This window comes from Rhinopithecus bieti, unplaced genomic scaffold (assembly GCF_001698545.2).
Source record: "Rhinopithecus bieti isolate Rb0 unplaced genomic scaffold, ASM169854v2 scaffold_31072, whole genome shotgun sequence".
Classification (NCBI taxonomy): domain Eukaryota; kingdom Metazoa; phylum Chordata; class Mammalia; order Primates; family Cercopithecidae; genus Rhinopithecus; species Rhinopithecus bieti.
In genome coordinates this window covers 272756-291879 of record NW_016813477.1, presented here as the reverse complement: position 1 = coordinate 291879, position 19124 = coordinate 272756, and the positions used below count along the sequence as shown (strand labels likewise).

Genomic DNA, 19124 nt, shown 5'->3' with positions numbered 1-19124 from the left:
TCTTTCCTTTTAACTTTTATTATGTAAAATCTCGAATATACTAAAAAATATGTATAACTGAGTATTCAAAAATAAATACAAGAAACCCCATGTTCCCATCACCCAATTTCAATAATTATCAACAGTATTAAGAACTTTCTTTGTGACTGCTTATCTTGCACCAGTAACAAATATAAACTTATGAACAGAAAAACTATCTTTATAGAAAACAATTTTAACATTAAATTTAAAAAATTGCTTTTAAAAGCCTCTGCATGTAACCTTGAAACTTCTTCCCCAAAGAGTTTCTGAGGTCTGCTGATGCAGTTACTGTCTTATGCATTTGCCCTTCTTCCATAATAGCTACTTGAATGCATTATTAAACTTGGGAAATGGAAAAAGCAAAATAAAGAAAGCAGTGAGCCGGGAAGTGTGAAGCCATCAGACAGAACTGGGGGAAACAGCGAGCACTCCCCCAGGGAAAGTGTGGCCAGGAAGACAGCCTCAGTATGAGCTGGCCCCAGGTTGGGGAGGCTACTCTCATTTAGAGAGATCACAGGCAAGGCCAGTGGAGTGCCATAAAACTGCCACCTGGTTATACCTACCCAAACTGTTGTCACTGCTCGTGGGCCAGGAAGCAATTCTATCCCTCAGCTTCTTTGTACAGGAGTTGTCTGACTTTGCAGAAAGATCTACTTCCTCCTTCCTAATTTCTCGAACGAGCTGCATGCGGCATCTTGTGAAATCCTGAAAGGAAATCTTCCCATTTTCATCTGCTCCCAACTGGGTCATGATCTCAGCCACAGACTCTTCCATATTCAACTGGCGACAAACCATTAGCAAGTCATTTCTGCAGAAGGGGTTGAATAGAAGAAAATGTGTTATGAGTGACATTTAAGCTAGAAAAACTGGTTAATGAAAAAAAGAGAAAAAAGGTATTTCTCGAGCCAGGCATGGTGGCTCATGCCTGTAATCCCAGCACGTTGGGAGGCCGAGGCTGGCAGATCACAAGGTCAGGAGATCGAGACCATCCTGGCTAACACAGTGAAACCCCGTCTCTACTAAAAATACAAAAAAATGAGCCGGGCGAGGTAGCAGGTGCCTGTAGTTCCAGCTACTCGGGAGGCTGAGGCAGGAGAATGGCGTGAACCCGGGAGGCGGAGCTTGCAGTGAGCCGAGATCGCGCCACTGCACTCCAGCCTGGGTGACAGAGTGAGACTCCATCTCAAAAAAAAAAGTATTTCTTATTCACATACTAGATGTATTTTCAACTTTCTCATTGCTTCTAGAAAAGTGGTAAGTGGTAAGTGTATGAAAGAAAACATGTTTCATCTGGGTTATTCTAAACAAAAACTCTATTATTTGGAATGGTGAGGCAACTTTTAATCCTTTGTTCTCTTTTTCTTCCTGTTTCCACACCCTTCTCTCCCTTTCTTTGTTTTGAAATTGAGGATTGTAAAGTTCTTTCTTTACACCTGAAGAGTGTAGCATTGTAATCTCACTGTAAGATAAAGCTTCAGAACGTATAACAGACATTATTTCTATTCTTGGCAGAGTCCAAAATCTAGTCAAGTTATAAAAGAACCAACAGAGATTTTAACAAGCTTGATTTTCAGCTTTCTGGACCAATCTGGTAACTTTAGTACTTGTTTAAAACATCATTTAATCTTGACTTTCATGGTTCAATGCTTAGCTACCTTTGGTTTTTCCTGCTTTTGAGTGTTTTCCACCTTCCCACAAGCAATCAGTAAGCCCTAAGACTAAGGGCAGGGATGAAAATCTCAGTGTCTTCCAGGACTAGATTTAATGTGAATGTGTGAAGTGGGTAGATCTAAGATAAGAGGGCTTGGTGGGGTCTGTGGCTGGACTAGAGAAGTGTATACAGCCTATAGAGTCTCCAATGTTAAAAAAGAAAAATAAAAAAAAATTTCAAAAAGAATAACAAGAACAATAACCCTATGCTGATCAAGAACATTTATGTGGAGGACATCAGTTTGATCCCTGACATACAAGTCTTATTCTTTTCTCTCTACCTAACCTCCTTTAGCAACTATTTTGTTCATATTCCTCCAACTGCAGGTCTCAACAAAGGTCAAAGGACTGTAGAATTTAAGTGCTGGAAGATACATTAGAAATTTGTTCATGGTCACAAACAAAGCTAATTAGTGCGCCTGTCTCAACATACTACCAAAGTTCAGTTATCTGGAGAACATAACCAGTTTGATGTTTGCTGACTTAACCATGCTAAGACCACTCTTCAAGTCACCCTTCACAAATTCTGTTTCCCGGTCAATGTCTCTATGGTCTCTCTCAAATTCCCTAGGCTCACAAAATTGTGGGCATTTTTAATATCTTCTCATTCACTCCTCCTTACCCCTAATTCTGTGCCCGGCACGCCCCTCTCCTACCTTTGCCCTTGTCCCCTTCCCCAAGTTTCCAGGGTCCGAGTTATCATCAAATTTAGGTTAGTCTTGTCCCCAAAATGCTTTTATACTTGCTCTTTATGGTGTTTTTCAATAAATGTAACAGACTCATCACCCTGCTTCCATATGCTATCCCATTTTCATGTTTTATAAAGAACTTTTACACATAGCTACATGTTTTATCTTCTGTGTACATGTGTGTCTGTGTCCATATGTATATCATATATATATATATGCCTCTGCATCTGTGTATACACACACACACATATACACATACATATATATACACACATATATTTGTAAAGTAGATGGATGAGGATAGGAATAAATATATACATGGAAGTGGGTGTGGTAGGTTAAATTATTAATATTAGTCCTAACCTTTCATTATGACACAGCAGTGTTATACATGTATATCCTTGCCTTGGTCTCAGGGCCAAGGACATTCATGGTAGGTGTGTCCTTTCCCATCCCTTAACATCAGGCTTCACATCTAACTTGCTTTGGCCCTTCGGATATTACTGGACAAGTGCCTATACTGTTGAGCTTGTCCCCTTTTGCTTTAGTCATCATTATGAGAAAAACATACATGGTAGCCATTACCCCTGTATCTAGCCTGGGCCTCAAAATAAGCCACCCCAGTCTACCTGAAGACTCATAGCTTAAGAAAAGTCATTCCAGCTGACCCCAAAATGTGTGATCAAGAGTAAGTTCTTATTGTTCATGCAAATTAAAGTTCATTCTTAAGCTCAGATTTTGTGATTTTTCTCCCATCAGTAGCTAATCAATACACTGTAAAAATGTTTGTTTGGTTTTAAAGTAATGTTTTCATATGCTTATCTTTTTGCCCTTCTCTGTATAAGACCTACCTGATATTCAGCCAGATTCATCCAAGAGTTAGAGATGATTAGGATTGCTAAAGTAGGAATACAAACAGAAAGAAAGGATCCTGCTTTTACTCTGAGTTCAGGGTTCAGATTATACTTTCTAAAATAAGAATTTCTTTCTTAGATATTTAGAAAATAGCCTTAAATTTAGGCTTAGCAAGAAATAAAGAGGTTTTCTAAATTCCAGAAGTTCATGTAATGTTAACATTAATATTCTCTGATTGGAAAAATATGGTGTATTCATTTTCCTGTCTGTGTATTTTCATTTTCACAGTGTATTATACTACTTTCATAAATTGATATGTCATTGTAGGTTTTAAAATGGGGATAGTAGTGGTACCTACCTCATAGGGTTGCTCTGAAAATAAATGAGATAATACATAGAAAGCACTTAACATAGTTTCTGGCATATACTAAGTACTCAATAAACAGTAGCCATTATTATGATTGTTTTATAATTGTTGATCATAGATCTTTCATAATACCCCAGTTGCATGATTAGGGCTTTAATAATGAATTGTGATCTGCTCAGGGGAAAAGAATACTGAACGGAACTGACTACCTCACTAAGTGGTACAATCTGTCCACAGAGGCCCACCCTTCCTCCCTGCTGGCAGCCCACTTACATATATTGGGCACCCTGGTGAGAAACTCAGCTCTGTCCAGGCTTGAGAAGCCACATTCTACAAGGAACAGCTGCAAAGAAGTAACTGTGGTCTAGAAATACCAACTCAGAATAGAATGTGTAACACTGAATTTTAATTTTAAACGTGTAGGCTGTTGAGAGGCTGATATAAAAGATCAAAGCCAAAATACATTGCACTCTGCCAAATTAAGTCAAATTGTAAGTTTTAAATAGAAGTACTAGTTTTTCAAAACTAAATTCAAGCTAAATTCTTTTAGTATAGAAATACAAAATTAACAATAATAACTAACAAGCCTGCAGGGGAATTACAATTATCCCCTGATATGGTTTGGATGTTCATCCTCTCCAAATTCCATGTTGAAATGTAATCTACAATGTTGGAGGTGGGCCTGGTAGGAAGTGTTTGGGTCATGGGGGTTAATCCCTCATCAATGATTTAGCACCATCTACTTGATGATGAGTGAGTTCTCTCCCTGTTAGTTCACACATCAGCTGGTTGTTTAAAGAGGCCTGACACCTCCTCCCCGACCTTGTTCCCTCTCTTGCTATGTGACATGCTGGTTCCCCTTTGCCTTCCGCCATGATTGGAAGCTTCTTGAGGCCTTCACCAGAAGCAGATGCCAACATCACACTTCCTATACAGCTTGCAGAACAGTGAGCCAAAATAAACATTTTTTTCTTATAAATTACCCAGCCTCAGGTATTTCTTTACAGCTACACAAGAATAGACTAACATGTCCCCATTTTACAGATTACGATATGACAGCTGAAAGAGTCACAGAGACAATATGTGGCACAGCCTGGAATCTAAACCAAACTGGTCTGATTCTAGAGCTCTTACCCTTTCCATGCTATCATCTAGCATCTTGGAGGTTAATAACAGGTACATTTTGGCATGAGAAAACAATTAGGGACAGAACTAACATTAGCAGCTTGATTATTAAAGGTCATGAAGTAACAACGCTTTTATATCAAACCAGAAAATTACATTCATCTATATATGTGTTATCCTTCTATGTTACATATGAATGAGAATATAAAGTTACATTTTGTTATCAACAAGATGAGAAAACAAAGTTACAGCAGAGGAAGAAAATTATAAAAGCTCTCCTTTATATCAAGAGCTAAGTCTGGAGAACTTGAATTACACGGTATTTCCATAAGCCACCTTGCCATGTTGTTACAAATGGCCTTCAATGACATACAGTTCCATGTGACTATACCTCTTTATAGCATGCCTTTGCCATTCCTCCCATCAATAGGTGGAGGCTATTTCCCTGCCCTTGAATCTGGGCTGGCCTTGAGACTGGCTTTGACCAAAGAACATGGCAGAAATAAAATTCTAGGATTCTGAACACACAGGCCTAAAGATGCCTTCTAGCTTCCAATTTCAACTCAGTACCTTCCACTTCCATGCAGTCCTGGTAGTCTGCTCAGGCCCATGGTGGTCTCTTCCTTCTGATAACATTTAGTACCTGCACCAGTCATTTGGTGATTATTTACAGTTTTGTGACAGCTTTTGGATCGTACTTTGATTTCTTTCTCTCTCTCTTTTTAAAAATTGTTTTCACATATTCAATCCTTATCTTCCCAATATGACCATGAGCTCCTGGCAGCCAGTATTGGTGCCACATCAATCCCCTTTGAGATGTGTGCAGCACCTAGCACACCACCCCATGCACAGCAGACCCCATCACATTTGTTTTGATGGATTGATACATAAACTCTCAGAAGTTGAAAATGATCTTTCTTTTAAAGAGGGTCCTCACTTTGGATATTTTCACACATATACCTGTCTTTGTATTTTCCCACAGAATGCGGCACACGGGATGCTCAGTAAGTATGAATGACCAATGGCCTCCAAAAAACACTAATAACCCCGTAGCCTTAGTGACAGAACAGCAGGACATTTCTCTGCCCTAGGCAAGGAAAGTTTTTCAGAGGAAGAGATACTAAATTGAGACTGTCCAAAACTAAGTTAGTCCAGCATAGAACTATCTCAGTAGCAACAACATCATGTAAGTGTCCTGCCTTGAAAAAAAAAAAAATAAAACTTTTGTATATTATTTCAGAAAACACACATTCATTGTAGAAAATGTAGACAAGCAGGAAGAAAATACAGATTACATGCAATCCCTTTACCTAGCAATAACCACAGTGAATATCTGGTGAATTACACAAAATTGTACTGAACATTTTTTCCTCTAAGTCATTACTGTTACAAGTGATTTAAAAGGTGTTTCATATTCATATTCATGCATATATATCTTATCTTCAGATGATATCATCATAACATGAGAAGGAAACAGACCTCAGTTTGTATCAGAGGAACTGGCCAAGTCAGGCAATATTTAGCTCTTAGAGTCTAACACCAATCACCAGACAGCAGAACTAAAATGACTTCAGTCATTTCAGAAGATTGATGCTTCTCACTCAAAACTGCATGGTTTCACAATGCACAGCTATTATTTTCTATATATAAAAGTCTTTTTTTCTCTCTCTTGGCTATTCTTCCTTTAACTTATAAAGAAATTGAGTATGAAGTGAAAATTCAATAAAACTATTTGTCATTCAAGTAAATTCACAGCCTAACCTTGGGGATGTATAATGGGAAAGATAAGCTTTGGTCTCTCAGGCTCAGGGGCAGAGAAAAACACTATTCTTCTCCACAATGATAATAAATCCCAAACCCCGTTGGAATGAGGGCTATACAGAGGCAGTTTAAGTAATAGGTTACATGCTTTTGTTCAAAATTCTCAACTAACAGAGACCCCCGGACCTAGTAGGTAGTCCAGAAATAGTTGCTCATAAAAGACTGCAAAACATCTAAAACTTATTTCAGTGTGTATTAGCTATTATTATAAATAATAATAATCATATAAATAACAGTATAAATAATAATATAAATATATACTATTATAAATAATAACAGCTAATTTGAGTCACACAAAAATGTAATTTAGAAGTCTCTAATTTCAGTTCTACAGATATTCAAAGTGTGAAAAATTACAATTAGGTCATAAAAAGTAACAGATGGCTGGGCTATAGCTGGTAATTTCTGTGTACAGCTGTTGAACGGAATAAATGCATTTGCCTTTCTTTCGTTATTGCTTCTTATGAAATAATTAGGGTGAAGTACAAAACAATAAGCATATAAGCAAACAAAACCATATTTAAGAAAAAAGGAGAAGAGGTTATTAAATATAGGAAATTTCAACAAATTTCAGAGAGACACAAAAGAGATGGGAGCATGATGACGGATGATACAGGCACTAGAAACCCTTGCCTAGAATATGCAGCAGGGGAGCTGCTGGGTGGTACTGAAACACTGAAGGTTCTAGGTTTATAACCAGCCAGTGTGATGAATTGTGAGAATGAGAAGTGGCTGTGCTTCCTTTTCCTAGCATGGAAAAAGAGATATTGTCCAAAGTTGGTAATCAGGGTCAGGCATAGTGGCTCATGCCTGTAATCCCGGCACTTTTGAAGGCCAAGGCAGGAGGATCACTTGAAGCTAGGAATTCGAAACTAGCTTGGGCAACAAACCGAGACATCAATCTTTACCAAAAAAAATTGAAAAAATTAGCCAGGCATGGTGATGCACACCTGAAGTCCCAGCTACTTGGATGGCTAAGGCAGGAAGGTCACTTGAGTCCAGGAGTTTGGAGGCTGCAGTGAGCTATGATTGTACTACTGCACTTCAGCCTAGATGACACAGCGAGACCTTGTCTCTGGAAAAAAAAAAAAGCTGGTAATCAGGATACAGAAGTATTAGCATATTTTTCCATGTTATGGAAGAAATGATCAGGAGAACTAGAAGCACAAACGGTACCAATTCTGTGCCTCTGGGGAGTGGGCATGGGTGTGGAGAGGGAGGTAGGGCAGGAGGGTTGTGTTTTGTCACAAACTCTTCTGTACCATTTTATTTTGTTGTTTCCCATATGCGTGAATAGTTTTTATTAAAGTAATGTTTTCAAATTTTAAAAAACCAAATAGATTAGTAATGTAATTTGAGATATGACAAAGATTGTATTTAGATAAAGAATTCCACAATGCAATAAGGAAAAGATAACAACCCAATAGAAAAATGGGCAATGCTAGGCATTGTGGCATGTGCCTGTAATCCCAGCTACTTGGGAGAATGAGAAGGGAGGATGCCTTGAGGCCAGGAGTTCAAGGCCACAGTGAGTTACAATTGCCTGTGAATAGCAACTGCACTCCAGCCTGGGCAACAAAGTGAGACTCCGTCTTTAAAATAAAGAAAAGTAAGAAAATGGGCAAATGATGTGAACAGTCAACAGAAAAGAAAACCTGAATGGCCAATGAAGATATAAAAAGATTCCTAACCTCACTAAGCATAAGGAAAACGTAAATTTTAGAAATTGGATGCCATTATAATATGTGATGGATTGCCAAAAACGTTAGTCTTACAATACCAAGTGCTGACAAGGAAACAGAAACTTTCACATGGTATCGGTGGAAGAAAAGCTGATACCACCTCTTTAAGAGAGGACTTCAGCAACATCTAAAAAAAAAAATAGATTCAAGCATACCCTTCAACCAGAAATTCAAATTTTAGTTACATGTGCTCAAGAAATTTATGCATAAATAGAGGAGACATGCACAAAATCTGTAACAGCAAAGAATTGGGAAGAGGTTAACAATAATATTAATAGTCATATTTATAATAATAGCTAATACACACTGAATGTTTATTGTATGCCAGGGCTTGAGCTAGTGCTTTATATATATTAATTAATTGAATGCTCACCACCACCCCATGAGGTTGGTACCATTATTATCTCCACTTTATAAGTGAGGAAATTGAGGAACAGAGATGTTAAATAACTAGTCCAGATGCCTATCAACAGAAAATACACACATATATAAATTGAAGTGGCATCACAAAATGAAATACAATAGAATGGAGGTTTGAAAGAAATGCATCTACAATGTATCATCATAAAAAAATCTCAAAACCAGTAGTGAGTAAAGACATAAAGTTGAAGAAGAACATAAACAATATGACAGTATTAATCTAAAGTTTAAAAATATATAAAACAATGCTATAAACTGGTATAGATTTACACATAGGCAAGTAATAAAAACAAGGTCAAGAAGCATAAATCTCAACTATAAAGAGGTGAGAAAGGGAGAAGAACAGGATTAGGGAAAGGCACAAAGGGGGCTTGACATGCATTTGTAATGTTGTTTTTAAAAGCTGTGGACAAATATAATAACTTCTCTGCAATCTGGGTATGCTACGTATGTGTTAATTACATACTCTAACTTTCAATATTTAAAATGTCTCTTAATTTAAAAATCTAACATATATATAAAGCTGTTTCAAAACAAGTTTGGTCTGAGCCTATAGTTGGAGGGGAAAATGTTTAAAATAATGTCATTCATATCAATAAGCATTTATAGGACATGACCCTTGGAGTTAATCAAATTAGATGATCCAAAATGTCATTTTGGAACTTTTGTTCATCCTTACAGACTAGAGAGCATCTGATTATTTTAAACCTGGTATGATTTTCTAGGAGTGGAATTACTTATTGTTAAAAGGTCCAATCTCTCAATACAGTTTTCTGAACGTCCTTCGAGAAACATCAAATTTATAGTCCCACCAGCAGTGTCTGAGCTGCTCATGCTTTGGCTATGTTTCTAGAGAGGGTAGGTCTAATTTCCTACATAGAGAGTAGTCCCTATGTCCTCATTTTCTTTTCTGCAAAGACATTCATAACACATAATCCCAAAGACACATTTCTTGCTTTCTCTTCAGTGCTTAATGCTGACTGCTGCCTTCTTGAAACTCTTCCTTCAGTCTGTTAAACTCTGTCTTCTGGTTTCTCCCATCTCTGTAAGAAAGCTCCATATCAGAATTCTTATCCTTAAATACATGCTATCTTAGAGTCATATCCTTGGCCCTCTGTTTTTTCACTCTATAAACTCTCTGCAGATAATCTAATCTAAATCTGTGGCTTTAACCTACCACTATGTATGGCTGACTACCAAATCTCTACCTTCAATGAAGTAGCAATCCACTTTCTACTGGGTAGATACAATTGATTGTCATATATTTATCTTGAACTCAAAGTACTGTGCTTAATTCATCATCTTGTACCCTTTCCCAAATTTTCTCCATCTATCTACATAAATTACACCTTCCAGTCACCCATGCTGGAAATCTAGAAGTTATCTAGGATGTTTCCTTCTTGGTTATCCCCATACTCAGTCACCAAGAACTAGAGCTTTTATTGTCTAAATAGCTCTCACATCCATTCCATCCTGATCATCCCGACCTCTCTCATCACTTTCCACCTAGTTTATTGCATTGGTCTCCTAACTGGTCTCACTCTTTCCAATGGGCAGCCAACAAATTCTATCTGTTACTCTTTCCTGCTTAAAATCCGTTATTTGCTCCTTACAAGACTTTTAGCTTCATACCTAAGTTTCTCACTTCATAGCCAAGGCCCATCAGAATATAGCTGGGTCTGCCTCTCTAGTCTCATCTTCTTGCTGAAGTAGGTAGCCTTCATTCCAGCCCCCAAATTTCTTTTAGTTTCTATAAGAGGCACTGTTATTTTACATGCGTATGCTTTGCACATATTTGTCCCTCTGCTCAGAACATCCTTCTCTTTCCCTTTCTTCAAACTCCAGTGCATGTTTCATAAGTCACTTGAACAGCATCTCCTTCAGAAATATTCTGTATCTCACATAACTCCCAGTCTAATTTGATAGCCCTTCATTTTCTTATCAAAGTACTTGCACAAGCTTCGATCACTTACCCCACTCTATAGTAATGACTGAGTTATTTTATCTCACTTCTAGTAAACCAGAGGTTGGCAAGTAACACCTGCAGCCAAATCCAGATCATTTCCTGTTTCTGTAAATCTAGTTTATTGGAACACAGCATGCCCATTTATCTATGTAATGTCTATGACTACTTTTTTGCTATAATAGCAGAGTTGAATCATTGTAACAGAGACCATATGACCCACAAAACCAAAAATAAATACTATATGACCCTTCACAGAAAAAGCTTGCATATCTGTACTAGGCTGTAAATTCCTAGAGGACAAACTTCATTCTTTGTTCGCTATCTTTGAGTCTCTTATATCTGGTATACAGTAAGTGCTAAATATATGCATAACAAATAAATGAATATGTGGGTAAATATAATGTTAGACTTGAGGTCAAAGAGGTGAAAAGAGATCCTAAATCATGAAAAACTTTAATGCCATTTCTCCTGTACTTTTTGCACACTTGAGTTTGTAATCACAAATTAAAACAAAACAAGTTGATATCATTCAGTTTTTAAATATCTTCTAGTATATATGTATGAAAGGAAAATAAAAACTTGGGACCCTAATTTCAGTAAGCCAAAAGAAAAAAAAGTTAAGCTGAAAGCAGAGTCATGCAAGAAGCTGCCTTTCCTTTTGATCCTAAGCAGATAGCTACAGATAAAAAGTTAAATATCTCCACAGATAGCTACTCTATGTTCACCTTATCTTAAAGTGCCGATTTACTGAGCATCAGGTATATACATAATTGACTATTCCTCTACCTGCTCCTTTTCTCTTGCAATATATGGATTCAGTAAGGTGACCATACCCTCCCTCTTTCCCCCCAGGCTGCTGTTCCCCTTTAAATACTGAAGCCTTCAAAATCCATGCACCCTTAACCTTTGCAAAATAAACTTCTAAATTGATTGAGACCTGTCTCAGATACTTTGTGGTTTACGTATGCTGGGCTCCATACCCTTCAAGTCAGTAATCTAAACTTTCTATATAAATAGATATTAATTATGATGCTCAACTCATCATAATTGCCTGGGGTGATTAATTAAAACATTTTGATGCTTATGCCCCACGGCCCATGCAACTAAATCAGAATGGTGGGGGTGAGGGACTGGGAAATGGGAGAGGAGTTTGTTAAGTATTTGTTAAAAGGCTTCCTAAGTAGTTCAGAGAACTTCTGTTCTATACCAACAATCCTAAGGAATGAGGGTTTTCAGGACACTCAGGAGTCTTAGTGATCAAAAACAAACAAGGCTGGGTGCAGTGGCTCAGGCCTGTTATCCCAGCACTTTGGGAGGCCGAGGCAGGAGGATTGCTTGGGCTCAGAAGTTTGACACCTGCCTGGGCAACATAGCAAGACCCCATCTCCACAAAAAATACAAAAATTAGCTGGGTATGGTGTCACAGGCCTGTAGTCCCGGCTACTTGGGAGGCTGAGGTGAGAGGATCATTTGAGCCCGGGAGGTGGAAGCTGCAGTGAGCCATCATTGTGCCATTGCACTCCAACCTGGGCGAAAGAATGAGACTCTGTCTCAAAAACCAACCAACAACAACAAAAAAAAACCGGGCCAGGCGCAGTGGCTCATGCCTATAATCGCAGCACTTTGGGAGCCCAAGGTGGGCAGATCATTTGAGGCCAGAATTCGAGACCCGCCTGGCCAACATGGTGAAACCTCATCTCTACCAATAATACAAAAAAAAAAAAAGTCAGATGTGGTGACACACACCTGCAACCCCAGCTACTCGGGAGGCTGAGGCAGTGGACTCGCTTGAACATGGGAGGCGGAGGCTGCAGTGAGTTGAGATCGTGCCTCTGCACTCCACCCTGGGTGACAAACCATATTGTGGTCATTTATGTACTTGCAAGATAAAATAAAATAGATTATTTTGAAAAAATCCTCTATAGAAGTAAGAAAACAAAAGGATTCCTCTGGAATTTAAGCTCCGCAAGGATGGAGAATTTTGTCTATTTTCTTCACTGTTGCATTCCTAATACCAAGAATGATACCTGACATATAATAGGTACTTGGTAAACAAATAATAAATGAATAGTAATTTTTTCATTTGCTTTTGATCATCCAGAAGCCCATGATTCCAAATATTCTGCTTAATTGAAATTTTACAAAAGAAGAAGGCAACCTGGCAGATATAGTCTTCAGTGAATCAACAGATAACTTTCTTTAGGGGCATAATAATTATATTCTACAATTTAAAATGGAGTTTTAATGTTAAAAAGGGAAACCAGAGAGACACTACTATGGATAAATGCACCTCAGCTCCTTTTAAAATTCAGTTTTTAATTTAAAAAAAGTCAGCTGTAGTCTGGAAATACATGTGATAATAACATGAAGAGCCATGAAGGAAAGGGAAAATCAATTCCAACATTACCTAAACAAACAAAATGCCCTATGATATGCATCTGAAAGAATTAACTGAATTCATCTTGGCTCCTTCCACTGTCTTAAAGCACTCACCAAGTCTGCCAAAGTAATTAACATCCTACACTGGCATAAAGTTGAGCCCATGCATTCATTCTCTGTCTCTGTCACTCTGTGTTTCTAATAAAACATTCTGCTAGAAATGATGAAACTATTGGTCTAATTCCCATATCTGAAAAAATGCTTTTGGTTGTGGTTACCAAATTGAAAAAAATACAGAAAAATAGGAAAGACAAAACAAAAATCAAGATTGAAGGAAAGAATAAACATTTTAAGTCACCTAATTTATATTATAAAGTTTCTTTTTGAAATGTCAAGCCTAATGGAATATTGAAATATAAGCTTTTTTAATGGAGAAAGGACTCCCTGTTCAATAAATGGTGTTGAGATAACTGGCTAGCTATAAGTAGAATAAAATTGGCCCCTCACTTATCACCATATGCAAAAATTAACTCAAGATGGATTAAAGACTTAAGGCCCAAAACTATACAAATCCTAGTAGAAAACCTAGGAAATACCGTTCTGCACATTGGCCTTGGAAAAGAATATATGATTAAGTCCTCAAAAGCAATTGCAACAAAAATAAAATTTGACAAATCGGACCTAATTAAACAAAAGAGCTGCTGCACAGCAAAATGAACTATCAACTGAGTAAATAGAGAGCCTACAGAATGGGAGAAAATATTCACAAACTATGCATCCACCAATGGTCTAAAATCCATTTAAGGAGCTTAAATCAGTAAGCAAAAAACAAATAACTTCATTACATAGTGGGCAAAGGACATGAACAGACACTTCTCAAAAGAAGACATGCAAGTGGCCAAAAAAACATGGAAAATGATCAACATCACTAATCATCAGAGAAATGCAAACCAAAACCACAGTGAGGTATCATCTCACATTAGTCAGAATGGTTATTATTAAAAAGTCAAAAAATAACATTTGTCAGTGAAGCTGTGGAGAAAGGGGAATGCTTGTGCACTGTTGGTGGGAATGTAAATTAGTTCAGACACTGTGGAAAGCAGTTTGGAGATTTCTCAAAGAACTAAACATGGAACTATTCGACCCAGCAATCCTATTACTGGGTATATACCCAAAGGAATAGAAATCATTTTACCAAAAAGACACGTGTACTTGTATGCTAATCACAGTACTATTCACAATAGCAAAGACATAGAATCAACCTAGGTACTCATCAGTGATGGATTGGATAAAGAAAATGTACATATACACCATGGAATACCATGCAGCCATAAAACAGAATGAAATCATGTCCTTCGCAGCAACATGAATGTAGCCAGAGGCCATTAACCTAAGTGAATTAACGCAAGAACAGAAAACCAAATACTACATGTTCTCAATTATAAGTGGGAGCTAAACATTGGGTACACATGGACATAAAGATGGCAACAATAGACACTTGGGAGCTACTACATGGGAGAGGGAGGAAGGGGATCAAAGGTTCAAAAATTATTGGGTACTATGTTCACTATCTGGGTGACGGGTTCAATTGTATCCCAAAACTCAGCATCACGCAATATACCTGTGTAAACTTTTTGTAAAACTAGGATTTCCAATAAGCAACTTCCTCAATATTGTCTATTTTGAAACGTATTTCAATTTATTTTGAAATCTATTTTAACCCTGTGAATTAGTATTTGTAGTCTTGAACTGTACTGTTCAGTATGGCAGCCACTAGTCACAGATAGCTGTTTAAGTTTACATTTAAATTAATTAAAATGAAATATAATTAAAAATTCAGTTCTTCAGTTGTACCAGATCAACAGCCACATTTCAGATGCTCAGGAGCCACACTGGACAGCACAAGTATAGAATATGTTTTGCTCATCACAGAAAGTTCTAACATCGGAAAAAATAAAATAGTCTACAATATCTTCAAATAGCTTCAGGCAATAGTATCAGTTAAGGAAGGAGATTGTTAAAAATGTCAGTTATTATTCTAAGTAAATAAGGAATATAAAACTAGAAGCTTTTTTTTCCTCAGAACATAAAAATCCTATTATTTTATAAATTTGTTAGTATTTTGCAGCTGATTTTCTAATTTTGGATTCATTTCTACTTGTGGAACATATAAAAAATATTCACTTTTTGATTAAGGAAATCAGATTCAAATTCATGTCCAAATCACCACCCCCTTATGAAAACATTTTGGTTGAAAGATTTATAGGACTTCTGGGGCAAGCAGAAGGGTAAGTATGTTTCCTAGAGAAAGCACCAGCTTTGCCTTCTTAGATTTGAGTTACTGCAATACTAATTCCTTCTGGTGTTTGGCCTGAACTTCCTAAGAAGTCACAGAAATAATGAATAGCTAAGATTAGTCACTGACATGATAGTTTCCCCTTTCCAGGTGAAATGTCAAGAATGACTAAAAGCCAGCATTCAAGAAGACAGCATCTGCAAACAAGTATTATATTTACATGTTTTTTTTTTTTTACAACTTTTAATTCTATAGTTCTTTTACTTGTGACTGGTTCCTAATATTCTCACTCTTTATTGTTTTTGCCCTCTCCTTTATTTTATTTTATTTTATTTATTTATATTTTTGAGATGGTCTTACTCTGTCGCCCAGGCTGGAGTGCCTCCCAGGTTCAAGTGATTCTCCGGCCTCAGCCTCCCTAGTAGCTGGAATTACAGGCACCTGCCACTATGCCCTGCTAATTTTTGTATTTTTAGTAGAGACAGGGTTTCACCATAATGGCCAGGCTGGTCTCAAACTCTTGACCTCAGGTCATCCGCCTGCCTCGGCCTCCCAAAGTGCTGGGATTACAGGCGTCAGTCACCGCACCTGGTCTGTTTTGGTCCTCTCTTAATTTGATGTTTCCTGTTGACACTGCAGTGACAGAAAATACTTTAATGTATTTCCCCCTTGGATTATTTCTTTAAATCAGTAAATTAACACTTGGTATTAATCAAGACTCAGCCTATCTTCACAATGATTTGTAAAAGCTTCTCAAAAGCAGTCTCTGCCATTCTTGGGGAAAAATACTCATTCAGTGGCTATACAAAGTATTTTAGATATATTTTTTCATTTAATTCTCACAATAGCAGATCTTATTTTCATTTTACAGGGTCTATCAGTGCCTTGTAAAAGGAAATCTGTCCCAAGTTCCTGGCACCATATTTGGTACACAGCAGGTACTTAAACAGCTTGGTAGATGAATGAATGAACAAAGAGCACCTTTTTGTTAATCTCAGTGACAGATGTAGAATTTTACAGCGAGCACTCAGTAAATCCTTACTAATTGAATATTCTAGCAATAATGGTCAGTATGACAAATGAATAAGTGGCTCTTAATGTATCAATGTCCTTCCAAAAATCCCACTAAAGCTAAGCAATGTACCCCAGATCCAAACGCTATGTAAGGTAGTCATGTCTGAAAGATATAGAAAGAGGGAATACTTGGAAAAGACCTAATACATAGGTTTTGGGGCAATAAAAGTATTTGGGAAGTGAACCCCTTTTAAAAAATTTATTTCTAAGTGTATTTGAATAATACTTCCAGAATAAAGTTATTCTTTCAGATCATTTTAGGTCACGCTTTTTTTNGCTCTGTCGCCCAGGCTGGAGTGCAGTGGGGCAATCTCGGCTCACTGCAAGCTCCGCCTCCCGGGTTCACGCCATTCTCCTGCCTCAGCCTCCGGAGCAGCTGGGACCACAGGCGCCCGCCACCACGCCCGGCTAATTTTTTGTATTTTTAGTAGAGACGGAGTTTCACTGTGTTAGCCCAGATGGTCTCGATCTCCTGACCTCATGAACCGCCCACCTCGTCCTCCCAAAGTGCTGGGATTACAGGCGTGAGCCACCGCGCCCGGCCTAGGTCACACTTTTTATGGGAAAATTACACACATAACACCATTATTGTAAAAAGACAATTGCACCCAATTTTTTTCACCAGGGTAAAAAGATGTATATTACAACATGTATTTAATATATAAAAGATTCACAGTGTACTGTGAACGATAAACTTACAATTATGTTTATTTTTTCCATTGTAGAAAAGGAGTAAAGGTAGAAGATAAATCTAAATTTTTCATTAAGTACTACTCAATAGAATAACCAAGTCTAAGCAATGTTTTAGGCTAGGCTCCAAAGGTGTACTTGACCCCTGGCTCTTTAAATTGAAGTGGCCCATCCACAGAGTCTGCTACCAGCCTTTTCAATCCTCTGTCCCTTGGTCTCATTGTCTTTCTCATTTAGCAGCCTTCTCAATATTTCTTGCTTCCCACATCATTTGAACCTGTATGTCTGACCTCTGAACCTCCCGACTCTGCTCACACAGTTAGGGACTGTTGCATTCATACTGAGAATAGATGTTCTCAATGTTTATTTTGGCTCCTTGGGTCTTATCTTGGCCTGGAGAGAAACCCAAACCTTTCCCTGAGGCTGACACTGTGACATGTGCAAATTTCCCCAGGTTTTCTTATTTATATATATATATTCTCCTCTAAAAGTTAAAACTTTATTTTGTATTTTAAAATTTTACTTATTTTTAAACTTATTATTACTATTTTTTTGAGACAGGGTCTTCCTCTGTCACCCAGGTTGGAATGCAGTGGTACGATCATAGTTCACTGTAATCTCAAACTTCTCAAGCGATCCTCCTGCCTCAGCCTCCCAAGTAGGTAGGATTATGGGGGCTCACCAACATATTCAGCTAATTTTTTAAATTCTGTGTAAAGATGGGGTCTTGCTATGTTAGCCAGGCTGTTCTTGAACTCCTGGCCTCAAGTGATCCTCTCAGCCTCCCAAAGAGGTGGGAATACAGGTGTGAGGCACTGCACCTGACCTACCAAAAAATTTTTAAAACACTCAGCACATGGAGGATTTTTTTTTTAATTTCAAAGTAACTGCAATAAAATTCTCCTAAATATCTTCCAAACTACTTTAGTTTTAGAAAATGGCATAAATGCAAAAATAATATGGATGAAATGCTACTTTACACTTTTTTTAAGGGTTAAAAAATGCAATTTTTTTCATGTATAATTTTCTCTCCTATTCTACTCATTCTCTCAGATCCTAATCAAAATATTATAGCATAAGAAGCAAATGAGGGCTTGTAGTCTGATTACAGAAAGGAGAAGGAGGAGATTTAATCCAGTATAGGCAGCAGCCTCAGGCAAGAAATGTTGTCATTGTGTCTCACATCCTTAAGTATTACATGAAGATATCCCCCAGGCTGGAGGGCAGTGGTGCGATCATAGTTCACTGCAGCCTCGAACTGTAGGGCTCAAGTGATCCTTCTGCCTCAGTCTTCACACCCAGATAATTTGTTTAAAAATTTATTGTAGAGACAGGTCAGTTTTTAATATTAGATTCAATGCTGCCAAATAGCTATAAAAAATTTGAATACTTTTTTTTTTTTTTTAACTGTTAAGAAAATTTTGTGGTTTTATTGTATCATGAGGCATTGAAACATCTGAACAAATCAATGTCTGGGCGGTGAGGCAGCTGCTTTCTCCTTCACTTCTTTGGGTTACTAGAGCAACTTGTCAGTAGATTAAAAAAAAAAAGGACAACCTTTTGCATTACTTAAGTCTTTCCAAGGCATGCGCTGGTACAACACAAATTTCTCCCATCAGATGCAACTAGTCTAGCGTCCAAACATCATGCACAACACCTCGGTGGCAGCAGCGCACTGCGCCCACTCCCGCCGCGGCCCTGCTCATTTGTGCATGATATTTGGAGCATCTGGAGGAGTGGGAATAGTATTGGGAAGAGGAGGGAGGAGGAAACAGCATGAGTGCCTAGTTGAGAGGAGGTCAGCCGAAGTTGTGCAGGGCAAGCCTGAACATGTCATTGGTGCAAACCCAAGCATCGTTGATGTTCTTTAATAGGAACATCTGGTGGAACCCCATGATGGGGTCTTCATCCGCCTTAAGCTGGCCCACAACCATGCTGATGATGCAGCTATCTGGAGTGGGCTGATGGT

At 37.8% G+C, this 19124-nt stretch overlaps 2 protein-coding genes across 3 annotated transcripts in view; both read right to left on the bottom strand.

Moving 5' to 3' along the window:
- The window catches only part of LOC108512893 (rab11 family-interacting protein 4-like), a 164755-nt gene that overhangs the window by 51875 nt on the left and 93756 nt on the right, over positions 1–19124 (bottom strand). Inside the window, exon 2 of the mRNA XM_017848445.1 lies at positions 585–829. Within this exon, the coding sequence (XP_017703934.1) occupies positions 585–829 (245 nt within the window). The remainder of the gene's footprint in view (positions 1–584; positions 830–19124) is intronic.
- Positions 18572–19124, bottom strand: part of LOC108512899 (nuclear transport factor 2) — a 2720-nt gene continuing 2167 nt past the window's right edge. The window contains exon 2 of one of the 2 annotated variants that reach the window (XM_017848457.1): positions 18572–19086. In XM_017848457.1, the coding sequence (XP_017703946.1) occupies positions 18955–19086 (132 nt within the window). In that variant the 3' untranslated portion in view covers positions 18572–18954. Of the gene's footprint in view, positions 19123–19124 lie in introns of both variants that reach the window. The other variant, XM_017848456.1, reaches the window with a different exon arrangement.